The 20173-nt window shown below is 39.6% G+C and overlaps 1 protein-coding gene across 8 annotated transcripts in view; it reads right to left on the bottom strand.

Annotated features, from left to right (window-relative positions):
* Positions 1 to 20173, bottom strand: part of thsd7ab (thrombospondin, type I, domain containing 7Ab) — a 140489-nt gene that overhangs the window by 26612 nt on the left and 93704 nt on the right. For 7 of the 8 annotated variants that reach the window (XM_067510486.1, XM_067510481.1, XM_067510483.1 and 4 more), the window contains 5 exons: positions 18789 to 19055; positions 9984 to 10162; positions 8844 to 8977; positions 7858 to 8011; positions 5635 to 5776 (listed from right to left, as the gene is read on the bottom strand). In XM_067510486.1, the coding sequence (XP_067366587.1) occupies positions 5635 to 5776; positions 7858 to 8011; positions 8844 to 8977; positions 9984 to 10162; positions 18789 to 19055 (876 nt within the window). Of the gene's footprint in view, positions 1 to 5634; positions 5777 to 7857; positions 8012 to 8843; positions 8978 to 9420; positions 9427 to 9983; positions 10163 to 18788; positions 19056 to 20173 lie in introns of all 8 variants that reach the window. The other variant, XM_067510487.1, reaches the window with a different exon arrangement.

Genomic DNA, 20173 nt, shown 5'->3' with positions numbered 1-20173 from the left:
ACAATATGCAGTAGAACTGGTAAGCTATTAGCAATTACTATTTATTGACACCCATTATAGCCGTGTGTCCCTCGTGTCACAACTAGCCCATTAACCTAATGGAGAAACACCCACATCGTACTCAGTTGGACTCTAAGGCAAACAAAATGTCTTAATGGCCACAAGGCTTAATATCAGGGCTTAAAGCCAATAGCTCTCTGAACAGGCAATAGCTTTCTGAGACACATATATTAAACAATATCACATATTGACTGGCTAAATGAATATGCAGTGTGTATTTTACATGACTGATTTTGTCTACTTTGTGTGAATAACTTAAATGCCACAGAAATATCCAACATAGTGTAAACACGGGAAAAATGCTCTGAATATAATTACTATAGCTCTAGGAAAAGGTAATTTTTCATCAAAGCAGAAGTAATACAGGGCATGACCGAATCAAATTGAGTGAAAGTTGTTTCAGGCATGTATCAAATCAAGTTCAGATCTTTACAATTTCATAGCCAGTCAGGATGTATATCCTTTAGATTTGAACACTCAATAGAATCGCACACCTTTTGAAGAAATTCATTTCAAAGCTAGTAAATGACACTATTTTGGTTGTGACACTATTTCAAGTGTGTCAATATCAGCATATCTGTGAAAGCCCTTCCTCATCGTTTGCTTCCGTTTCTTTTATTGTAGCAACTCACAAAGCAAATGTTTTAACTTTAAGTTTTCAGGTCCCTAGATACACTGTAAAGTGCCAAAGTTGACTTTCTTTTAGTTTGGTGCTGGACAGGTTATGGAGTGAAAAGTGCATTTTAGAGCGTTTTTGCCGAAATCTGCTGCTGTGTCCGAAAATGTTGCTGATGAAAGTTAATGAAAGATGAAAAAAAAATATAATGAAAATGCTAAAACACTGTAGAATAGCGATGAGTCATACAATACTAAAGCGCCGGTGCACGTATCAAGCCGCGCTACTTTTGACTGCATTTATGACAGGAGACTTTGTTTGGTGCCGTTCGTATTAGATTTTATTTAATCGTTATCCACTGATATTTATAGAACCATCGAGAAAAAGTACATTTCTCCAGTCTGGGATCATTTTGATCTTATAACGCCAAAAAGGTTAATGTTTTCCTTCCCTCTTTCCACGTTTGCTCAGTTTTCATTGAGTTAATTAATGCATAAGGTCTCTTCATCTATTTATTTAACATTAATTAACTTTTCATTTTATTTGCAGGTAGAATGTCGGCTCTGCTCTACAGAGCTGTCTTACATAAACAGGAGAACATCATTAATGCACCTCTACAAAGTTGCTATAAATTCTTAGGTACGGATGAGGTGGGAGTACACGGGAGTTTCTTCCAAAGCAGGAATACTGGTCTGAAAGAGACAAAATGGCCTTGGACCCAACATGCTAAAAAAACTGTTCTCTCTTCATAAAAATGTTCCCCCTCACATAGGTTCACAAGCTCTCCCACTTTAACTTAGTGTTTCCACTTATAGTCCCTTGCCAAAAACATTATTGTACATTCTGCATTTGACATACCAGTAGTCATAGTATTTTAACTGTGTTCAACCTAATTGGAAAATATAAATTCTCTTTCCTTTAGTGAGAACATCATTATCAGCTGGTTATGTAAACAGGACTATTTATCCACATGTCAGAAGGGATGAACCAAATTCAGTCTCCCAACGGGTTTATCGTGGTTAAACGATACACCGACCACAGTGTCAACACAGTGTCAGCACAGTTAGAGAACTGTGTCATACACTCAGTGAGGTGTCATCTACCCATGTCTGCTGTAGAGCTCATCACTATCAGTGCATTAACATGCACTTAAGTAAGGAAGTTACAGTCGGCTTTCTCTAGGAAGCTGTCTTCTTAACTATCGTGTAAATGGGAAACTTGGTTTCTACAATTGGGGCGATGAGGTGAGCGTTAGTTCCCCACAAAGATTTCCAATTCCTCTGCCATGTATATGTGTAACCAGATTTCTATTCACCTTTCTGCAACATGACATGACAAAAGGTTGCAGACCACCGGAGAGAAAGGCCAAACCTGGTTACTGTCGTGCATGTAAACACAGTCCATCGGTGACCCTGCTGGCATATGGCAGCCATTGCTAAAAATGAAAACACTGATGAGCTGCGACAGCAGCTGTAGAGTAAATATGATTCACATTTAACTGCTGGTTAAAAAACTGCAGGGACATAAATCTGGGTGAGACATTTTTTTATGTTTTTCTACAAAATGAGCTGAATTCTGAATGTAAGAATGCTTGAAAATGTTCTTTTCCACCAACTGTCAAATGATCCACATCACTCCACAATTGAGGACCAGTTACCAGTTAGCTTGAAAAGCACACAATTTTACCACATATAGCAAATATTTACCAGTGTTCAGCAGGTTGCTGCTGTTGATGTTACCACCCTGGGTGCAAGCAGAGTCGGCTGGTATTTGAGAGGATGTCAAAATTTAGAGGGGAGCAGGAAGGAAAATGAAGGAAACTAGTGTTTTGCCTCTGTAGTTGGGTGTATTTTCAGTTGATGCAGGAAGATGTACTGGGACAAAACACAAGGAGATGCCGTTTCAAATGTGTTGAAAATTTCCGCTTCCACAAAGTCTTTATACTTCTCACAAACAACCCTGGTGCTTTTCTGGGTGAACACGAGAAAAACACAATCACACCGCATTGCCTTGTGTCGTTTAATGGTTGTGTAGCTTGAGATTTGATATCTGGATGTACAGCATGTCCCAGAAAGCAAGAGAACCAGGATTTTAATATAAAATATTAGTTTGCCCTAAGATATACTGATACAGTGCAACACAATCAAATCAATTACTAGTTACTTTGCTGACATAAAGTAAAAATCGTATGGCTTCACTGCACTGCAACTTGATGGATCTTTAGGGACGAACAGATCATGCATACAAATGAACCACTTAGGCTCTGAGCTGACTCAGCAGAATGGTGAACGTGCCTTATAATTGCCCTACTGTAAGTTTCCCTTCAGCTCATTACCTTTGTTGCGTGACACATCTCCCTCTACCATCCATCCCTTTATTCTGCCACAGCACTGAAATGCCTTAAATACGCTGTGGTTTTTGTTATCTGTTTGGAGTCAGGCTCTAAATAGCTTCAGGCTGGTGAAGATCACCGGTGATAGCACATGATTACTTTGTCAGCAAACGTGTCATTGAAGGTTTTAAACCTGGCTGCCCATCAATATTGTTTTGCGCAAACTCTGCCCAGCGTGTCCGATGTAGGTGTTCGGTTTAAAAATGTAACTAGGGTTTTAAAAGCATCAAAACACTTTCCTTAATAAGCATCATGAGGCTAAACTTTGGCTCCCACAAATGATTTCCCTGTAGCTTAAAGACTACATTTTATTTCAGACTTAAAGTGTCAATACCAGCGTGTCAGCTGTTGTTAAAAAACACTGCAAAAACAGGAAGGCTGAGGTATCACTCATGAAGGATGCGATCCGCTGACAAAGATGAGTGGCTGCTTTTAGCTGCAGTGAGCTCGTTTGCAAGCTCAACTTGGGGAATTGTGTCTCCTTCTGCCAAAGAGCTTTGTGGCACTCTGGGGACTGAAAATAGGGAGATTGCAACAAGAAAGAGTGACAGTAAAAGAGAGAGAGAGAAAGACAGCAAGCCAAGGGAAGAAACTTAAGGAGTGAGCAGCTTGGATGGTAGCTGCTCGGCATCAACAGTGAAAACCAGGGCGCTTTACTCAATAATAATTCCGGCTTGTATATTATGTAGTTATACCCTGGGATGCCTGTATGCCACTGTGAACCCAGCAGTAGACATTCTATGTCACATCTCTCAGTGTAACAACGCAAAGGGAAGATGGGCTGGTTAACAATGTGGGTTGGCAGCAACAAAGGCAACAAAACAAATTTTTCAACAAATAAAATATAGGAATGCTGCCAATCTCCCTTTCTGCTCATTTTATTAAAATAGGTTGTTATGGTTTCCAAAATGAATGTGAAAGAGTAGCTTCTGTGACACATGATTAGTGGAGACGCATATTACAGACAAGCACTTGGGAAGCCTGCCAACTCTGCATAGTTTGAGATTTTTCTTTCTCAAAGTAAATCAAAAATGTATTCTATGTTCTCAGTAATTACCAGAGATGTGCAACTGAGCAAGACACTGAACCTCCAGTGGCCAACAGTAAAACCTTTTAGTAGTACTTGGCATCTTCCAAGTTTTAATGGTTGTAACTACAGGATGCTGAAGAAACAAACTTCGACCTTCATACGGGGCGAAGCCGAAAAGAACCAACAAAGTTGCCCTTGATCAGACAAGATCAGCAGCAGTAAGCAAGACTCAGATAGGCTTCATTAATAAAACCATATCATTGCACAAAACAATTGCAATTAGCTGGAGAAACAGAAGCGATAAAGCTGCCGAAAAAAAAAAAAAACTAGTGTCAGTTAATCATCTTGCTGTCAAGACAGATAAATTCTGCTCATGCTAAAACGAGGCTTTGTTTTTAGTAATATTAACAGGTTATAATACAGAGTTGCCAACTCATACTTAAGTCCTAGTCAAGTCCCACATAAATATATTCCTGACTTGAAACCCACCCCTAATTCACTCTAGACTCGACTCACATTCATAAATTATGACTCATGAACTGAAATGAACAACAGCCTTTTAAGCATTAGCACGGCACTGAAGCTAACTGAAGGAGCGAGGTTTAAGTTTGTGCAACTGTCTGTTCCTTTAATGCATCTTACTACTACACGTGTGTGATGTCCAAACAAAACAAGCTGTTTGTGTGATGAGAATGATACCAGATGTTGGGGCCTTCGGGAACTGAGATTTTAAAACCCCTAGGCTTAAAAGAACAATTGAGTACTGTAATCATAAACAAACAAAATAATAATTTGCATACTGTTAGCGTTAAAGTTGTAATATCTGGTGTGCTGGCTGATGTTTGTAATGCAGTTTTTCAGGATAACAGGCAGCGCAGACTTCTCGTTCATGGTGGCCCAGGTTGCATACTAAATGCTACAACACTATTGTGCCAAATAGCTGGCAGTTTTGCTTCACCACATGTTATGTTCGAACCCGCTGGCAAGCTGTGGCTTTCTATGTGGAGTTTCCATGTTTTCTTCATGCCTGCAAGGGCAGTGTAAAAACATGCAGGATAGGGAAAACAGTGACTCTAAATTGCCTGTAGGCATGAATGGTTATCTGACTTTATAGGTTGCCATGTGCTAGATGGACTGTACCCTGCCTCTTCTCTTATGAGACAAGATATATATCTATTTATCAGGGTATTTATTTGGATTCTGTTTCCATGTTTAAATGCAGAGTCACAGAATAGATGCATTCAAAATGATCTCGCAATAGACATTTTAAGTAGGATACCAACAACTTCAGACTTTTTGTCAATCATTAACATTTCAAGGTTTTAAACTACAATATAAAGGGTTGTTTTAATTTTGGTTATTTGGGTAAAAGTTGAGAAATGATCAATCTGACACGCCCATGACAGCAACCCATAAACCTCCATCATCCATAACACAAAACACGAACAGTGCGGTGACACACGTGCCCACAAACTCCTGCCATGACCATACTGAGAGAAGAAATTCTCCTTAAACTCTTTTCATGCATCATTTTACCTGTGATGTTGTAGAAGTAATTGAAACAGTTGAGGTTGAGGCTGCAGGGCTCCTTATCAGTTGTTTCTGGACACTGTCTGCCCGCACTAGGCGATCGAAGGGTGTACGCAGTCCTCACTCGACTGTTAGTTCTGGTACAGGGCTGAAACAAAGTCTCCCCATTAAAATCTGTAAGCTTTAGACAGCATACATGATTAAACGAGGGCATATTGCAGAGAATGATAAGAACTGAATGCAGACATATCCCTAAACTGGAACAAGGCCAGAGAGTTTACAGCGCTCCTATCAAGCCACTGTCCTTATTTATTGAACATTAATGCAGCTAACAGTGTAAATTTGCCCGTGTTCTGGACAATTTCCTGAATGACTGAACAACAATTCATTTAAGATTCCTTGACAAGACATTATCTTAGAGTATGCATACATCTGGTCCCAAGGGAAAAAGAAAATATAATTCGGTTCATCACTCTCCTGGCATTCCCAGATTGGGGAATGGGATTTTGTCCAGTGGGAAATGACAGGACAGCTTAAACAGATATTCAGCTGGAATGGCTAAGTGCCAGATTCTACACAGCCGCTGCTCGCAGAGAAGAGAGTTGGGGGAGAAAATGACAGCCTTTTGAATAACTCCATTGCTGGTGCAATGAATAAAACATGCGAGAGGCCCCGCTGGTGCCACTGCAGACTCCATGTCGAGACTGGAATTGTGGGAAGTCCGTGTGGTGAGCACTTTGGGAGAGAATGGGGTGTGATTAACAATGGGCAGGGTGCAGCTGTGAGAACAGCAGGTGAAACCAGAGCAGTTAAATGGCCTTTTACCACGAATCAGTGTCAGAAGCATAGGAGCTGAACAGGATATTCTCCTACTTTAGAGGTTTTTTATAAAAATTAAAAGCAATATTGTGTATGTGTTTTAGCTTTTGGGTATGTGCTTTGCTGCAGTGAGTAAGTGTCTTTTTACAAATTTCATATTCTTCACAAATACAATGAGGTCTCAGAGAGATAAACTCATGTTCTACTCATTTTTTAATCAATATTAAGGGTGGCAACATATTTCTCACATTTCTGGAGTGTTTTACCATAAAATCCAATAAAAGCCTATTTCTAATAGTTTATGGTAGTCCACCAAATAATGATCCCAACAAGGAGTCATATTTTTAGCAAGCTACAGTGTCTCACCAATGGCTTTCTTCTTGCCACTCTTCCATAGAGGCCAGATTTGTGGAGCACACGACTAATAGTTGTCCTGTGGACAGATTCTCCAACCTGACCTGTGGATCTCTGCAGCTCCTCCAGAGCTACCATGGGCCTCTTGGCTGCTTCTCTGCTCAATGCTCTCTTTGCCCGGCCTGTCAGTTTAGGTCGACGGCCATGTCTTTGTAGATTTGCAGTTGAGCCGCACTCTTTCCATTTTTGGGTGATAGATGGTACAGTCCTCCGTGAGATGTTCAAAGCTTGGGAAATTATTGATTATCCTAACTCAGCTTTAAACTACGCCACAACTTTATCCCCTGACCTAGGTGATTTCTAAAGGCAACTGCTTCCACTGGATTTTAGTTAGTGGTACCAGAGTAAAGGGGGGTGAATACAAATGCACGCCACACTTTTCAGATAATTATTTGTAAATAATTTTGAAAACCATTTGTCATTTTCTTTCACTTCGCCTTTTTGTACCACTTGGGATTTTATGTGAAAGACCAACACCAATAAAATACATTCATATTTGTGGTTGTAACGTGACAAAATGTGGAAAAGTTCAAGGTGGTATGAATACTTATTCAAGGCACCGTATGTTTTTCACTGCAACACTGATGATATTCATGCGGAGCGTCTGCGTATGTCAGTAAATGTAAATTTAGGGAACCTGCTCAGAGGTTCAGAGCCTTTATCATAAATCAGCATCGTTTCCTGCTGAATACATAGTGACTATGGTGTAATATAGGTGATATATAAGCTATTTTTCCCTTGCTTCCTGTTTCGTACGTCTATTTTATTCTTTCTTGGTGGACTAGAAATAGCCTGTTGACAAAGATTCACATACCACTCACAATAATACAGTGCAGCTACCCTCTGAATTCTGTGAGCCTCAGTGAATATATTTCTGACAAGAAAAAGATATCAAGATAAATCTCAGTAGGCCTCACAGTAGCCTGACGTTCCCATATCTATTCTGCCAGAAATTGTGGCTGAGCTGCTGTTTCCTGTTCTGAGTTCGGCACTCACCAGGCTGCAGCGGCTCCAGCGGCCCCAGTCATTGAGGACACAGTCCTCTGGGCAGGGCAACCGGCTCTCCCTGGCCCCCAGTGGCATCTCCTCTGGATCACATAGGTAGTCCTCCACAGGCTCTGATGGCCCGTCTATGGTGTTGAGCATGCACCTGTAGGAATGGCCATGAAGCCCAATGAATGTGACCCAATTTTATAGCAAAGCTGATGTGTGCTTCGAAAACAGAGATTTAACTGGACACGGAGTTGGCAGATATCTAAGGTACTTGACCACCTACAATATGCAAGTCACAAAGAAGATTTTACTCCTCAGCCAGTAGAGGTTGATTTTAGGGAAAAGAAAAATAAAAGCTCCTGCCTTAAACACCCACAGCTTGAAAATGGACATTGTAATTAAGTTGCACCCAATTTTTCACTTACGCATTTTTACATTTTTAATGTTACATTAAATATACATGTACGAAACAAAAGACTTTACTTTGATGCATGTGATGCATTTTGTATTTTTATCTTCGCTTCTCTCAACCATTCCAGACACATTTTTAGACATATCTTCTCCAAATTAGATGTTTCATAATGCAGTAGAAAAGATAAAGTGGAGGCAGGATGGTCAGTACCATAATGTTCTGGTACTGGCAGTCCTACCTTATTACAGTATGACCGTACTCTAGTCTAATAACAGTGCTTTTTTTTTTTTTTTTTGGTCGACTGTCTGCTTACCCATGTTAGCCAGGTTAGCACAGCCAGTACAGCATCATTTTCATGTTTTAAATAAGAAACATGAACTACATGAGATATGCTAGTGAATTCTAACCCAACATTAGTAAAGTATTTTTTGATTAATTTAATATTCAATACTATATATACTGTATAGTAATATGTTGATTAAAGAAAAATTAGGTATTAACAGAAACAAAATTGATAATTCCGTGCATAATAATATAAAGTATATAAAAATTACAAACACGAAACCAATTTTAATACCTGACTTTTCTGGTCTGGACCCCTTCACCACAGTTTTCTTTTAAGTCCACGCTGCTAACTTTCCACACACTCCACGGCTCGGCCACCCACACATACTGGTTACAGTCACTCTGACACGGCACCACCTCGTATACCTGAGGAGAGAATAACTTAATTCCTTTGCTTAATATGTTCTTAAGATTAACAGCATTAAAATAGCAGCACATTGAGGTTTATTCGTATTGTTGTAGCAAGATAAACTTTGACAGGCAAAGGGACGATTCATGACCACTGTGATCATGAAGAGTGGCCTCTACGGTTTAGTTTTAGAAATATATTTTATCTTAGCTATGCAACTTTGTAAGTTAAGTTTTCCCTAATACACAGTGATTCATTGGCTCAGCTCTCTGAGGTTTAGCCAACAAGATTATGTCGCCCGCAGAGCAGCTCTGCCTTTGAGAAATGTCTGTAGAAAAACCTCCAATCTGGTACTTTGTTTACTTACAGTGAGGATATTGTGACTGTGTTCATCTATCTGTCAGTGACCCACTGACATCAGTGACATGTAACATCTGTGACTGAGGAAAGCAACTCTTACCTGGGCCTGCAGCAAAGAGTCATATCCAGTGAGCATTGGGGTGGATTAAAAGCAGACACAGGGATTAATGAGCACAAGCCAAGTGTTCATATAGTACAGAACCTATGATTTATGCAACATTTTACAGAACGTAATCAGAAAAGCCTCTGGCATGAACACCTGTGTGAAGTTAGCAGGTGCACATGCACACAGTAAATCAACACAACCTTAATCTGCATCTGCATACTCATGGGAATGGAAAGTATTTAATTTCTGGAAATCATGGAAACCTTAAGGAATTAGCTGGCAGATGTTAGAGGTTCCCATGGTGGATGAGATTTGTTTATCAGCACCCTTTGCTTCTCACTCTTTGGACTAGCACTGCTCAGCAAAAATGATGAACAAATAAACTTAAAAAAGGAAAAATTATTTAATACTTTCTATCTCTCCACTTTTGTGATGTGCAGTACACCTATGAAACCAAAAATACACTGTAGCACAGATCACACATTTTAAATAAACAACTGTGAGCAGGAAAATCTTCCATATTGAGCACTAATAAGTTTTAGATTCGTTGTCTGTACCTGATTTATGTGATCGAGTTTAGGACATGGCCGGCCTCCGTTGTAAGGCTTCTCTCGGAGCCATTTGGAGCGAACCTTCACTCCGCTGCCGCAGGACTTGCTGCAGCGTGACCAGTTGGACCATTCGCTGAGTTTACAGTCGGACGGACAGGGGATAATGCATGCCTCCTCAATGTAGCCTGAAAGGAGGACACAAAAGATTCTGGGTGGTGGTGGCCATTCTCGTTTTTGAACTGTGACCCACAAAAGCATCATTATATGTGAGCCGCGAGGTGTGTAGATACGTCAAAAATGTAAAAAAAAAAAAAAAAAAAAAAAAAAAACAACAACAACAACAACAACAACAACAAATATATATATATATATAAATTGACAGTGTACTGAGTTTTAGACTATGTGAATAAATTAGTCTGTTATAAAGAATTTCAAGTAATTTCATAGATTCATCAGAAATTAGCTGCGGAATAAAACCTCTGTTCCGTCTGCATCCTACCAGTTGGAGCTCAGTGTTTTAGGTGCTTGAGAGAAAAAACACAGTTCTTGAATCTCTTACAGGAATCGTGTTGTCTTTATCCTGCATGAAACTACATTGTCCAATTCCCGAAGCTTTGTTTTACTTTTTGATCTAACAAACAACTATTAAAAGTTCGAGAACTCTTTATATGCTAGATGGGGGAGAATGCGCAGCTGCAAGAGCACAGGCAACTATTAACGGATATTTCAAAAACTAATTTCAATGCACTTATTGATTTTTATCTTCCGAAATGAAAACAGGGTCCACATTTAAAGGCCTAATTTTATGGTCTGTTATATGAAAAGACCTAGGAAGGCAGTGGTTGAGACTGGCAGGAGGTTTCATTATTCTGAATCTCTCTTCCTCAGCTCACAGGGTGAATGGGGCTGGCTTTAACCGTTCTGCTTTTTGCCTTTTTCAAATATTTCTTTATTTCTGTGCTGTGAGCTTTATCGTTTTTTTTTTTTTTTTTTTTGCCAGTACACAAAGGTCAAATGTGTTGAAAGAACTTATTCTTCTGAACCTTTGACTTTTTTCATGACAACATTTTCCCAAATATTTTCTTTTTTACTAGCTCAGAGTGCGTCTCTTTAGCAGACGGAATCCTAATGCAACATTTCAGTTAATGTAACAGCACTGGCCTGTAAATCAGTCTAGCCTTTGATTAAGAAAATCAATGAGGTGAATGAGCCGGGAAAGTGGAGTGTCTCACTCGGTGCCTAACCACTTCCTCACTCTGATGTGGGCCCTTTCAGACAGCTTTGCTTTTTAGTTTGAGACGTGGTGCTGGCAGGTCAAAAGATCCTCCCATACCAACTTGTCAGTCCTTAAATAAATCCATTTTGTCAATGTAGAAGTAAGTTTTTTCACTTTTTTTTAAAAATGTGAACAACATCTTGCTGAGCATACATGTTCTTTTGTACCACTGTTCAGGCTCAACATTGAACAGTCATTCAGTGCTCGCCACTGAAGCAAATGAAGAATGAGTAGAAAAGACATGTTCATAATTTCTGACTTTAGCTCAAAATGAATTTAAAAAGCTGACATCTACAGTAGGTCATAAAGATGTATCAGGACATGGTTAGACCAAAAATAGCACTGCATTTCAAAAATGCACACAATACTGTACAGACAATGTGTTGGTATAGTTGTATTGATAAATATAGTATGAGAATAGTATTTTACATCCTCAAAACTTTAAAGACACCTCCTTCAGATTAATGGTTGAGGCTTCAACATGACACTGCGATAAAGAGGACAGCTGCCCACTGTTCAAGCCCCAAACTGGCCGGTAAGATTCCTTTGAGATAATATTAGAAAATAAAGTCTTCTTAATCCAGTCTGGACTACAGTCCTGACAGCACTTTGGCGACAACCCAATACAGGGTGGCATAAGGATCCCATCCAGGGCTTGACATCAACACCTGCCAACCTGCCAAATGAGGGGGGGGATTCCAGCAATGGCGGGTAACACAGTCACCTCCACTTTCCACTTTGGCGGGTTACAATTTTTAAGGTTTTTTTAAAATAATATATATTTCTATTTTTAGCCTCAAGAAACCTCTGAAATAATAAGATAATTGCCATATGACACTACAATTACTATGAGCACTACGTCCACAAGTGGTCCATTTGTGATTCTTGCACTTCTACACTACTGAGTGGCTGTAAACAGGGACCCTGTTGCTTTCCTGCAGATGTGTTTTTTTTATTTATTCAGCATATTGTGCTATCAGCTGTATGTCTCTCCCCTCTCTTTCCACACTCTGGCTCTGCACTGTCACTCTGTCAAAGAATGAAATAGAAAAAAGTCAGAAGAAAGAACGTCAGAAAGCAGAGTTTTCTGCTTGACATATAATGCAGCCAATAAATCAGTGTAACCTACTGCACCAATTTTAAGACGGTAAAAAGGTGAAGGGGGTTTTTAAGGCTAGTTTCCCTGGAGCAGAGAGACCACCAGAAATTAAAAGATTCTGTTGACATAAAATCTACCCCTCCCCCTCAATCTACACTTTAATATTGTATTACACTATTGCTGCTCGTAATTTTTAAACAATGTTTTCTTTGCTAGTTTTTTTTGTTTGTTTGTTTAGTTTATATCCTTTCTATTAATGTTCTAAACCCCTGCACCTCTTTTATTGTAGGCAATAAGAAGATACTCTTTGCTTGTCTTTTTCTTAATTCACTGCATATTTTCATAAAACGAGCTCTGTAGACCTTATCAGAGTTAACTATTTGAAACAGACATGTAGTGTTACACATTTCTGTAGTGTTGATTTGGGATATGCACGCTGGTCATTTTCATTTACACATGTTGTAAATCTAGTTGAAATTATGTCATGGTCAAATTAAATCAAACCAAAAAGTTGTGTGTAGTGAAAATGCTGATTAGCTAGTAGCAGAAAAGTTACTGTCAAGCCCTGATCCCATCCATACAAATACACACACACACTTTTGCTCACCCCCTTACGCTCAGGTGTTCATAAGTCCAGATCAGCATCTCTACATGAACACCTTGCTGAGCTCAGCATGGCCTCTGAAATAAGATTCAGCACCTTTGACCTCCTATAGGCCCCGTAGTGAAGTCTAGTCATTCCACATCACTGATACTGTCACTTGAAGTTCACTCACAGTGCAAACACACGCAGCACCTCAACTTGCAGTTCACTTGTAGTTCAACTGATATAAACTTGTTAGGTGTCTTGCCAAGCTCTCAGTGAGGCTCTGGGCTGACTTCAGGTAGGAGATCACTCGTGCTGCCTTTAGAAGTCAACTTGCAACTTGGCATAAGCTTCTGCTGTAGTTCCCAAGGCAGTTGTCACTGCTGTAGGAAGCTTCCCTAACTGCTGACTGCCCAGTGTCATATAAAATGTTAACAATTTGACTGCCCAACCTGCAAGTCCTGAAATGTGTACTGAAAAAGTCCTAGAACTAGACACATCTTCCAAATAGTCAAAATATACAGTTGTGAAATAAAGGTTTACATGCACTCACATGGACAAGACTGTCAAAGATAACTCTGAACTCTTTTTGTGGCTGAGGCAGAAGGATAGTACAATATATCTATAAAAAAGTAGCACTTCCAAGAATTTGGTTTCATTTATTTGGAGCTTTCTGACAATAACACAGGATCAAAATCATACATATTGGGTCTAAAGTACACATACATCTTCTGAAATTATTACTGCAGCGAAGCTGAAAGTTCCAAAATGTCTTTTAATTTGCCCAAGGCCTCTTAACTTCCAATACAACTGGAAAGTCAAAGGAGCTCAGTGCAGGTCTGAGAAAGAGGATGGTAGATTTATATGAGCCAAGAATGTCTCTTTCTAAACAACTTCAGATTCAAAAGTTTAAAAAACTTGCTGTTGATTGTTTTCCAATCAGGCTGCTATAGAGAAAGAAGCTCAAAAATCGGCACCTTTAAGCTCAACTTGAGATTTTACCTGAGCACATGGACAAAAAAGAAACCTTCTGAAAGAATATTTTATTGTCAGATGAGTACACTCAGTTTTCTCAGCAGACAAGCAATTAAAAACCAAAAATTGCCATGAAAGTCCACGATTAATACATGCTAGCTCCACCTAAGCTATTTTTGAACCCATTTTTAAGCAGAAGTTATTAGATTTTAAACTAATGGCATGTTATCTTAATCTGTACTCCACTATTACAAATTACAAAGCAACATTACTGCTTTTGTGTACCCTAACAAGGTTGTTATTATACAATACAAGTATCATCTTGCTCTTGGTACATGCATGACATTTTGTGGCATTTCTAGCTGTTTTGTTACAATTTAGAAAATTCCATAATGTGGCATATCCAAAAAGTGCAGAAGACCTACCACCATAGTAAACCATTTGCTAAACTCCATGGAGCTCCTTAAATTATCTAGCATTTTTTCCAGAAATTTTCTAAACTCATTTTCTAGATTTTTTAATTTTGTTGAAGCTCTTTTACAGGAGCTACAGTAGTTACGCTAACCTGTTTTAGAATTGATGTCTCCCTTAGACACAGTAGTTTATTACACTAATGTACAAGCCCTATTCAACAAAAGTTTGGATGATGTGTAAAATGTAAATAAATACAGAATGCAAGGATTTGCAAATCTCATCAACCCATATGTTATTGACAATAGAACATAAACAAGACATTTCAACCTTTCATGGAAGATGTTATCTAATTTTGAATTTGATGGCAGCAACACATCTCAAAAGTTGGAACAAGGTGATGTTTACCAGTCTGTAAATGTGTGGGAAGCGAGGAGACCTGTTGGTGGAGTTTCAGGAGGAATGTTGTTCCATTCTTGTCTGATTCATTCTAGTTGCTCATGCTGACCATGCTGTTGTGATAGATGAAGTGTGTGCTTTAGCATTGTCTAGCTGAAATATGTGAGGCCTTCCCTGAAAGAGACGTTGTCTGGATGGGAGCATATGTTGCTCTAAAACCTCTATGTCCCTTTCCAGATGTGTAAGCTGCCCACACCATAGGCACTATTACACTCCCATACCACCAGTGATGCAGGGTTGTGAACTGTTCGCTGAAAACAAGCTGGATGCTCCCTCTCCTCTTTGGTCTAGTTTAGACACAGCCTCAATGGTTTCCAAAAAGAATTTCAAATGCTGATTCATCTTACCACAGAACAGATTTCTATTTTGCCTCAGTCCATTTTTTAAATGAGCTTTAAATGAACATCTGGCTTCTTCTTTGCATGATACAGCTTTAACTTACATTTGTGGATTGAACAGTGACTGTGTTCACGGACAGTAATTTCTGGAAGTGTTCCTGAGCCCATGCAGTGATGTCCATTACAGAATCAGGCCTGTTTCTAATGCATTGCTGCCTGAGGGCCTTTTGATGATATCATATACTGTAGATGGAGGGATCTTCAAAGTCTTCACAATGTTACGTTGAGGAACATTTTTCTGAAATAGTCCACAATTTTTAGACGCAGTTTGTCACAGATCGGTGAAGCTTTACATTCGAAAGCCTCTGAAATTCTCCTTTTATACCCAGACATGTTACTGACCTGTTGCCAATTAACCTAATTAGTTGTCAAATGCTCCACTATTAGTTTTATTATTCGCACCAATTACTTTTGAGGAGGATCACACCCCGCTCGTCCCGTCCACATGTCGAAGTGTCTCTGGGCAAGACACTGAATCCCCAACAGCCCGTTCCCATCCTCGGCCGTGCAGTGCCAGTCCCAAGCCCGGTAGAAATTAGGGAGGGTTGTGTCAGGAAGGTCATCCAATGTAAAAACTGTGCCAAATCAACATGTAGACAAATGATCTGCTGAGACGACCCTGAACTCACGGGATAAGGTGAAGAGACAAAAAAAAAAAAAAATACATTTCCAGCCAATTGTTGCCCCTGTTCCATCTTTTTTGACTAGTGTCCTCACTTTCCAGACAGTTGTTAAAAAAAGAGTTTGAGGTGGGTTGAGGAGATTTGCGAATCATTGCCTTTTGAATTGGGGTTGTACATCTTTCTGTTTTGTTCTGTCCTCACACCACTGTATGTTTAAATAGAAAAAAAAACAAAATGCTTCTGTATAGTAACAAATTAAAAATGCTTTTGATGGGACCAATTTTAAACTATTAAAAATGTATTTTGTTCACACAATTTATACACTTGTTGCACTTGTAAAGACCTACACACAAAAGATGGTGATGGGTTTTTGTTTTTTTTTTATTATTATTTAATTCTGGCCAATTCAGGCTACGCTGAGGTTTGTCTGCCATAGCGTTGACTTTCATAGCTCACGGGATGTTCAGGTGCTCAAGAAGCTTTATGTGAACATTTACTGCCTGATTCTTTACCTGTTACACCACATGTACCGCAATTATCCTCAAGGTGGTGGGGAAAGCCTAATCCCTGGGGAAGCTGAGGAAAAACTGTTTAGACTCTATGCTCAGGTTGAAGCTGAAAGGAGAAGGAAAGTCACCAAAGGCCGGCGAGACCCTTTGGACGTACATGACTAACCTTATCAGACACTGATCTTGTTGCTCCAACCCTGACAACACACTGCTAACATGCTGTAACACTCAAAACAGCCCTGGCTCAATTATAAGGTGCAGGCTCTTTGTGTGTTTTTCTTGTTAGTACAAATGGGGGCTGTCATCCATCAACAAATCTGTTCACTGCAGCACTGCTCAAATTTACAGGTCCTCTGCAAGACGCTTTACCCTTTAAGTCTTCCCGTCATCACTGCACTCCCTCCTCCTTTACCACATCCTGCTGAGACATGGACAAGGTGCCCTAAGCCATGCTGTAATATTACGTTATGGTAAAAGTCAATGCTTCATTAGTCATTTAATATAAGAAATATGTCAAATATCTAGGACTGGATGATGGTTTATTATTCAAAGATGTTTTATGCTGCATTAATAAGTTTGTTGAGTAGTTACACTTTTGGTGTTGAATCTTATGAATTATTTACTTAAGTAGTTACCTGATCAATTTTGTTGAGTTGCAGTGTGCATTTCTGTGCATTTTGAGCATTACAATGTGCGACTAGCACCATGTCAATAAGGTGGCTTTTTCCTTGTCCTTGTCTCAAACTCTCCAATTACGTTTTGACTTTGCATGAGAACACACTCTTAAAATCGTCTTGTGGATGACTGCAATTATTGCTAGGAACTAAAAGAATCAATATTTTTTTCATTTGGATGTCAATGTGTTCGATGTCATTCTCCGTACTGAAACTATTACTTGCTATGATTGTGCTAACTCAGCACTCCACTCATAATATTCTGTCCTTCTCATAGTGGAATGAGGCGATCACAAAGTTTGGATCAACACATACTTTCAAAGATAATCTTTTTTTTTTTCTGTTGATGTCTGTGGAATATAAAGATTGCAGATAACAGTGGCACAGTTTTGCTGATTGACATCTAAGCCGAGGGCATTGTGTGAGCTGCAGAGTCGTAGGACCATGTCTCCTCCTCTATCAAGATGAAAAGTGATAAAGGCAGCGCTGGAGAGAAAAAGAAGTAGGGAGGGGCAGTAATAAGTGACTGAATGATGGCTAAGAAAGATTTAATGATAGTTTTATAATGAGATTCATATGTACTAATGACAATTCTCAATTTTTTTTGTGTTTTTGTTTTTGTTGTGGGCACTTCAAGGAACATTTTTTCCTAAGCTCAACGATGCCTAAAGAGGAATGCATGAATGCACACAGAGTCACATAGGTGTAAAAATACACCGAAAAAGTCCATCCTTCCAATGGGCTCCTGTCATTGCCGACATTCAGATTACCCGGCACATATCTAAATCTGTGACTCACACAAGACTAAAAAGACTAAAAACATGTTTATATATGCACAACACGGATGCATTCATCTGAACATCTCCCACATTCTATGTCACAGCAATTTCAGAGGCAAGTTTCAGAACCTAGATTCTTTGCTTGAAGTATTTTGGATCTAAGATAAGACCTTACCGCAAAGAGACAAATGCCTCTGACAGGACTTTTCTTTTTAGGAAAAGGCCTCCGCACAACTGAATCAGTATTCAGAATGAGAAGTTAGCCACCAAGGGAGGGGCTTTAATATGTGCACAAACAATATATTTTGCTTCAGATGAATAAAAAGTTGTTATTGCATCAGCAACATTCCAATATTCTACAGTATATTTCTCACCTGAAACGCAGAAGGCGGGAGTGGGAAGAAATCTGATTTGCCAAAAATAGAAGATCCGAGGCCTAAACCTGCATACAAGCTTACATGTTTCCCCACTGGCCTCTATGGTCAGAGGATGTGACCCTGAGGTTATTCCAGGATAAACCAATAGTGATGCAATTCTCAGAATCTCGTGATGTATACTGTATGTAACTCTGGATGATCCACAGAAGCCACCATCAACAGGTCTTAGTGGGACTTATTTATTCAGTAAAAAGTAGCTCACTGCCACCTAATTGAGTTCCCCAATTTTTGGATGGGTTCTTAACAACTACAAAAGTCAATTAAGATGACTTTTTTCTTAATCCACACTTTTCTGTACAATTAATTAATAAGAGGAACATTGTGAGATAAAGAATTTTGTGCAAATGTGTGTTTGATAAATGACTGTTTACCCAGGTAAATGATGCAATTAATCATAATATTGATTTCAGGTAATGCTGCCTAGGCCCAGGAAAAACCACCTTGAAATTTCCAGTGTAACGTCCTTAAGCAGAACAGTCACTCAAAAAGACATAATCCAACTTCAGGTATAAGTGCTACAGTTACCACGTCATTTAGAATATTGATGGAAGCCTGTAGATAATATGTATGAGAACCTGAACTCACCATGACTGTTGCAGCGAGATGTCTCTACCAGCCTGTTATCCTGGTCATAGCACACCATGGCCTGGTAACGGTAGCCCTGTCCACATTCTTTGATGTCCCCCTGGACCTTCATCCCCAAAATGCTCTCCACTTTCCCTCCTTCAGGCAGGATGCAGTCTGACCAGTTCCCCACTGGCTGGGCATTATACTTGTCACAGGGGCAGTACTGGGTCTCACTCAGAGGGTACATTTGTGTGTTCTTGCATTTGTCCTTTTTCTTGCTTCTCCCTACGGAGACAAACACAGATGAGCAAAATTGCCTTGGGAAAGGTGACTTCAAATGTCTGGAGGTGGCGGTGGAGGATTTCTAGTAGTTGGATCTCAGTGGCTGTGACTCCTCATTATTTGCTGAGGCATTGTTTAGCATTGTCTGGATGACAGGAGAGTCATCGTTCCCCATTCATGCATTCCACATGCATTAAGGGGGGGGACAGCCAGTCCTGATGATCGATTATACTGGTTAAATTGTTTCAAGCAGAGTGCTCTTTTACTGAAACAGCTTCACGTTGTTTATCCTAGACATGTCAAGCATTGTTAATCACAGATCACCATCCAAAGAAACTTTTCTCTTGTGTCCGTTTGTCATCAGGACTTACGGCATCTTTACCAGTGGGTTTCCTGTGTCTCCATCAAGCTGGTTTGACTGTCTTCGTATAACAAATTTATCTTCCTATTAAAACCGCATAAACATGGTGCTGCTACAAGCTTAGCAAGCTAAAATCTATCTTTGCAGGTCACAGTGGTCAACAGAGAAATATATATTTTGCTTCACTTTCAACACCTACTTAAAAAACTCAGTAATACACTGAGGCCTGTTACTGTTTCACTGTGTTAAATGATCTGAGGGTTCGGTTTATACGTCACATGCTGCCGATAACTAGATCTCTAAAGAAATCTCCCAAATCCGTGCCCTCGCTTTCCCGGTTTAGAGCTAAGAATGGCCTCTTTAAAGAGGGTTATATACACTACCCGAACTCGTTGCTCATACTTAACTTTCGCATGAGGGAAAAGAAAAGAAAGATTCAAATCCACATTCTGCTACTTTCAAGTTGACTTTTTTCCCCCTGCAATAACCTCTTGTGGGGGTATATTAAAGCGCTGCACCACTCCTGTCATTTTGCCTTTATGACTGTGATGCACTGGGCGACTCTCGGGGGACACACTGATGGATAACAAAGGCTGAAGAGTTATTTCAGATTTGCTGCTTTAATCCCACTGGAGCATTTACCTGGCAAGAACTATCTTACCAGATTTATGACCTTGTGTTTCACTTCAGTGATGGTCTCTTGGAGGCCTGCCCACCAACATGCCCCCCTCAAATTGCCTGGTACCTCACTAACACTTAA

Source organism: Channa argus, chromosome 7 (genome assembly GCF_033026475.1).
Source record: "Channa argus isolate prfri chromosome 7, Channa argus male v1.0, whole genome shotgun sequence".
NCBI classification, from domain to species: domain Eukaryota; kingdom Metazoa; phylum Chordata; class Actinopteri; order Anabantiformes; family Channidae; genus Channa; species Channa argus.
This window is presented reverse-complemented; position numbering and strand designations above follow the sequence as displayed.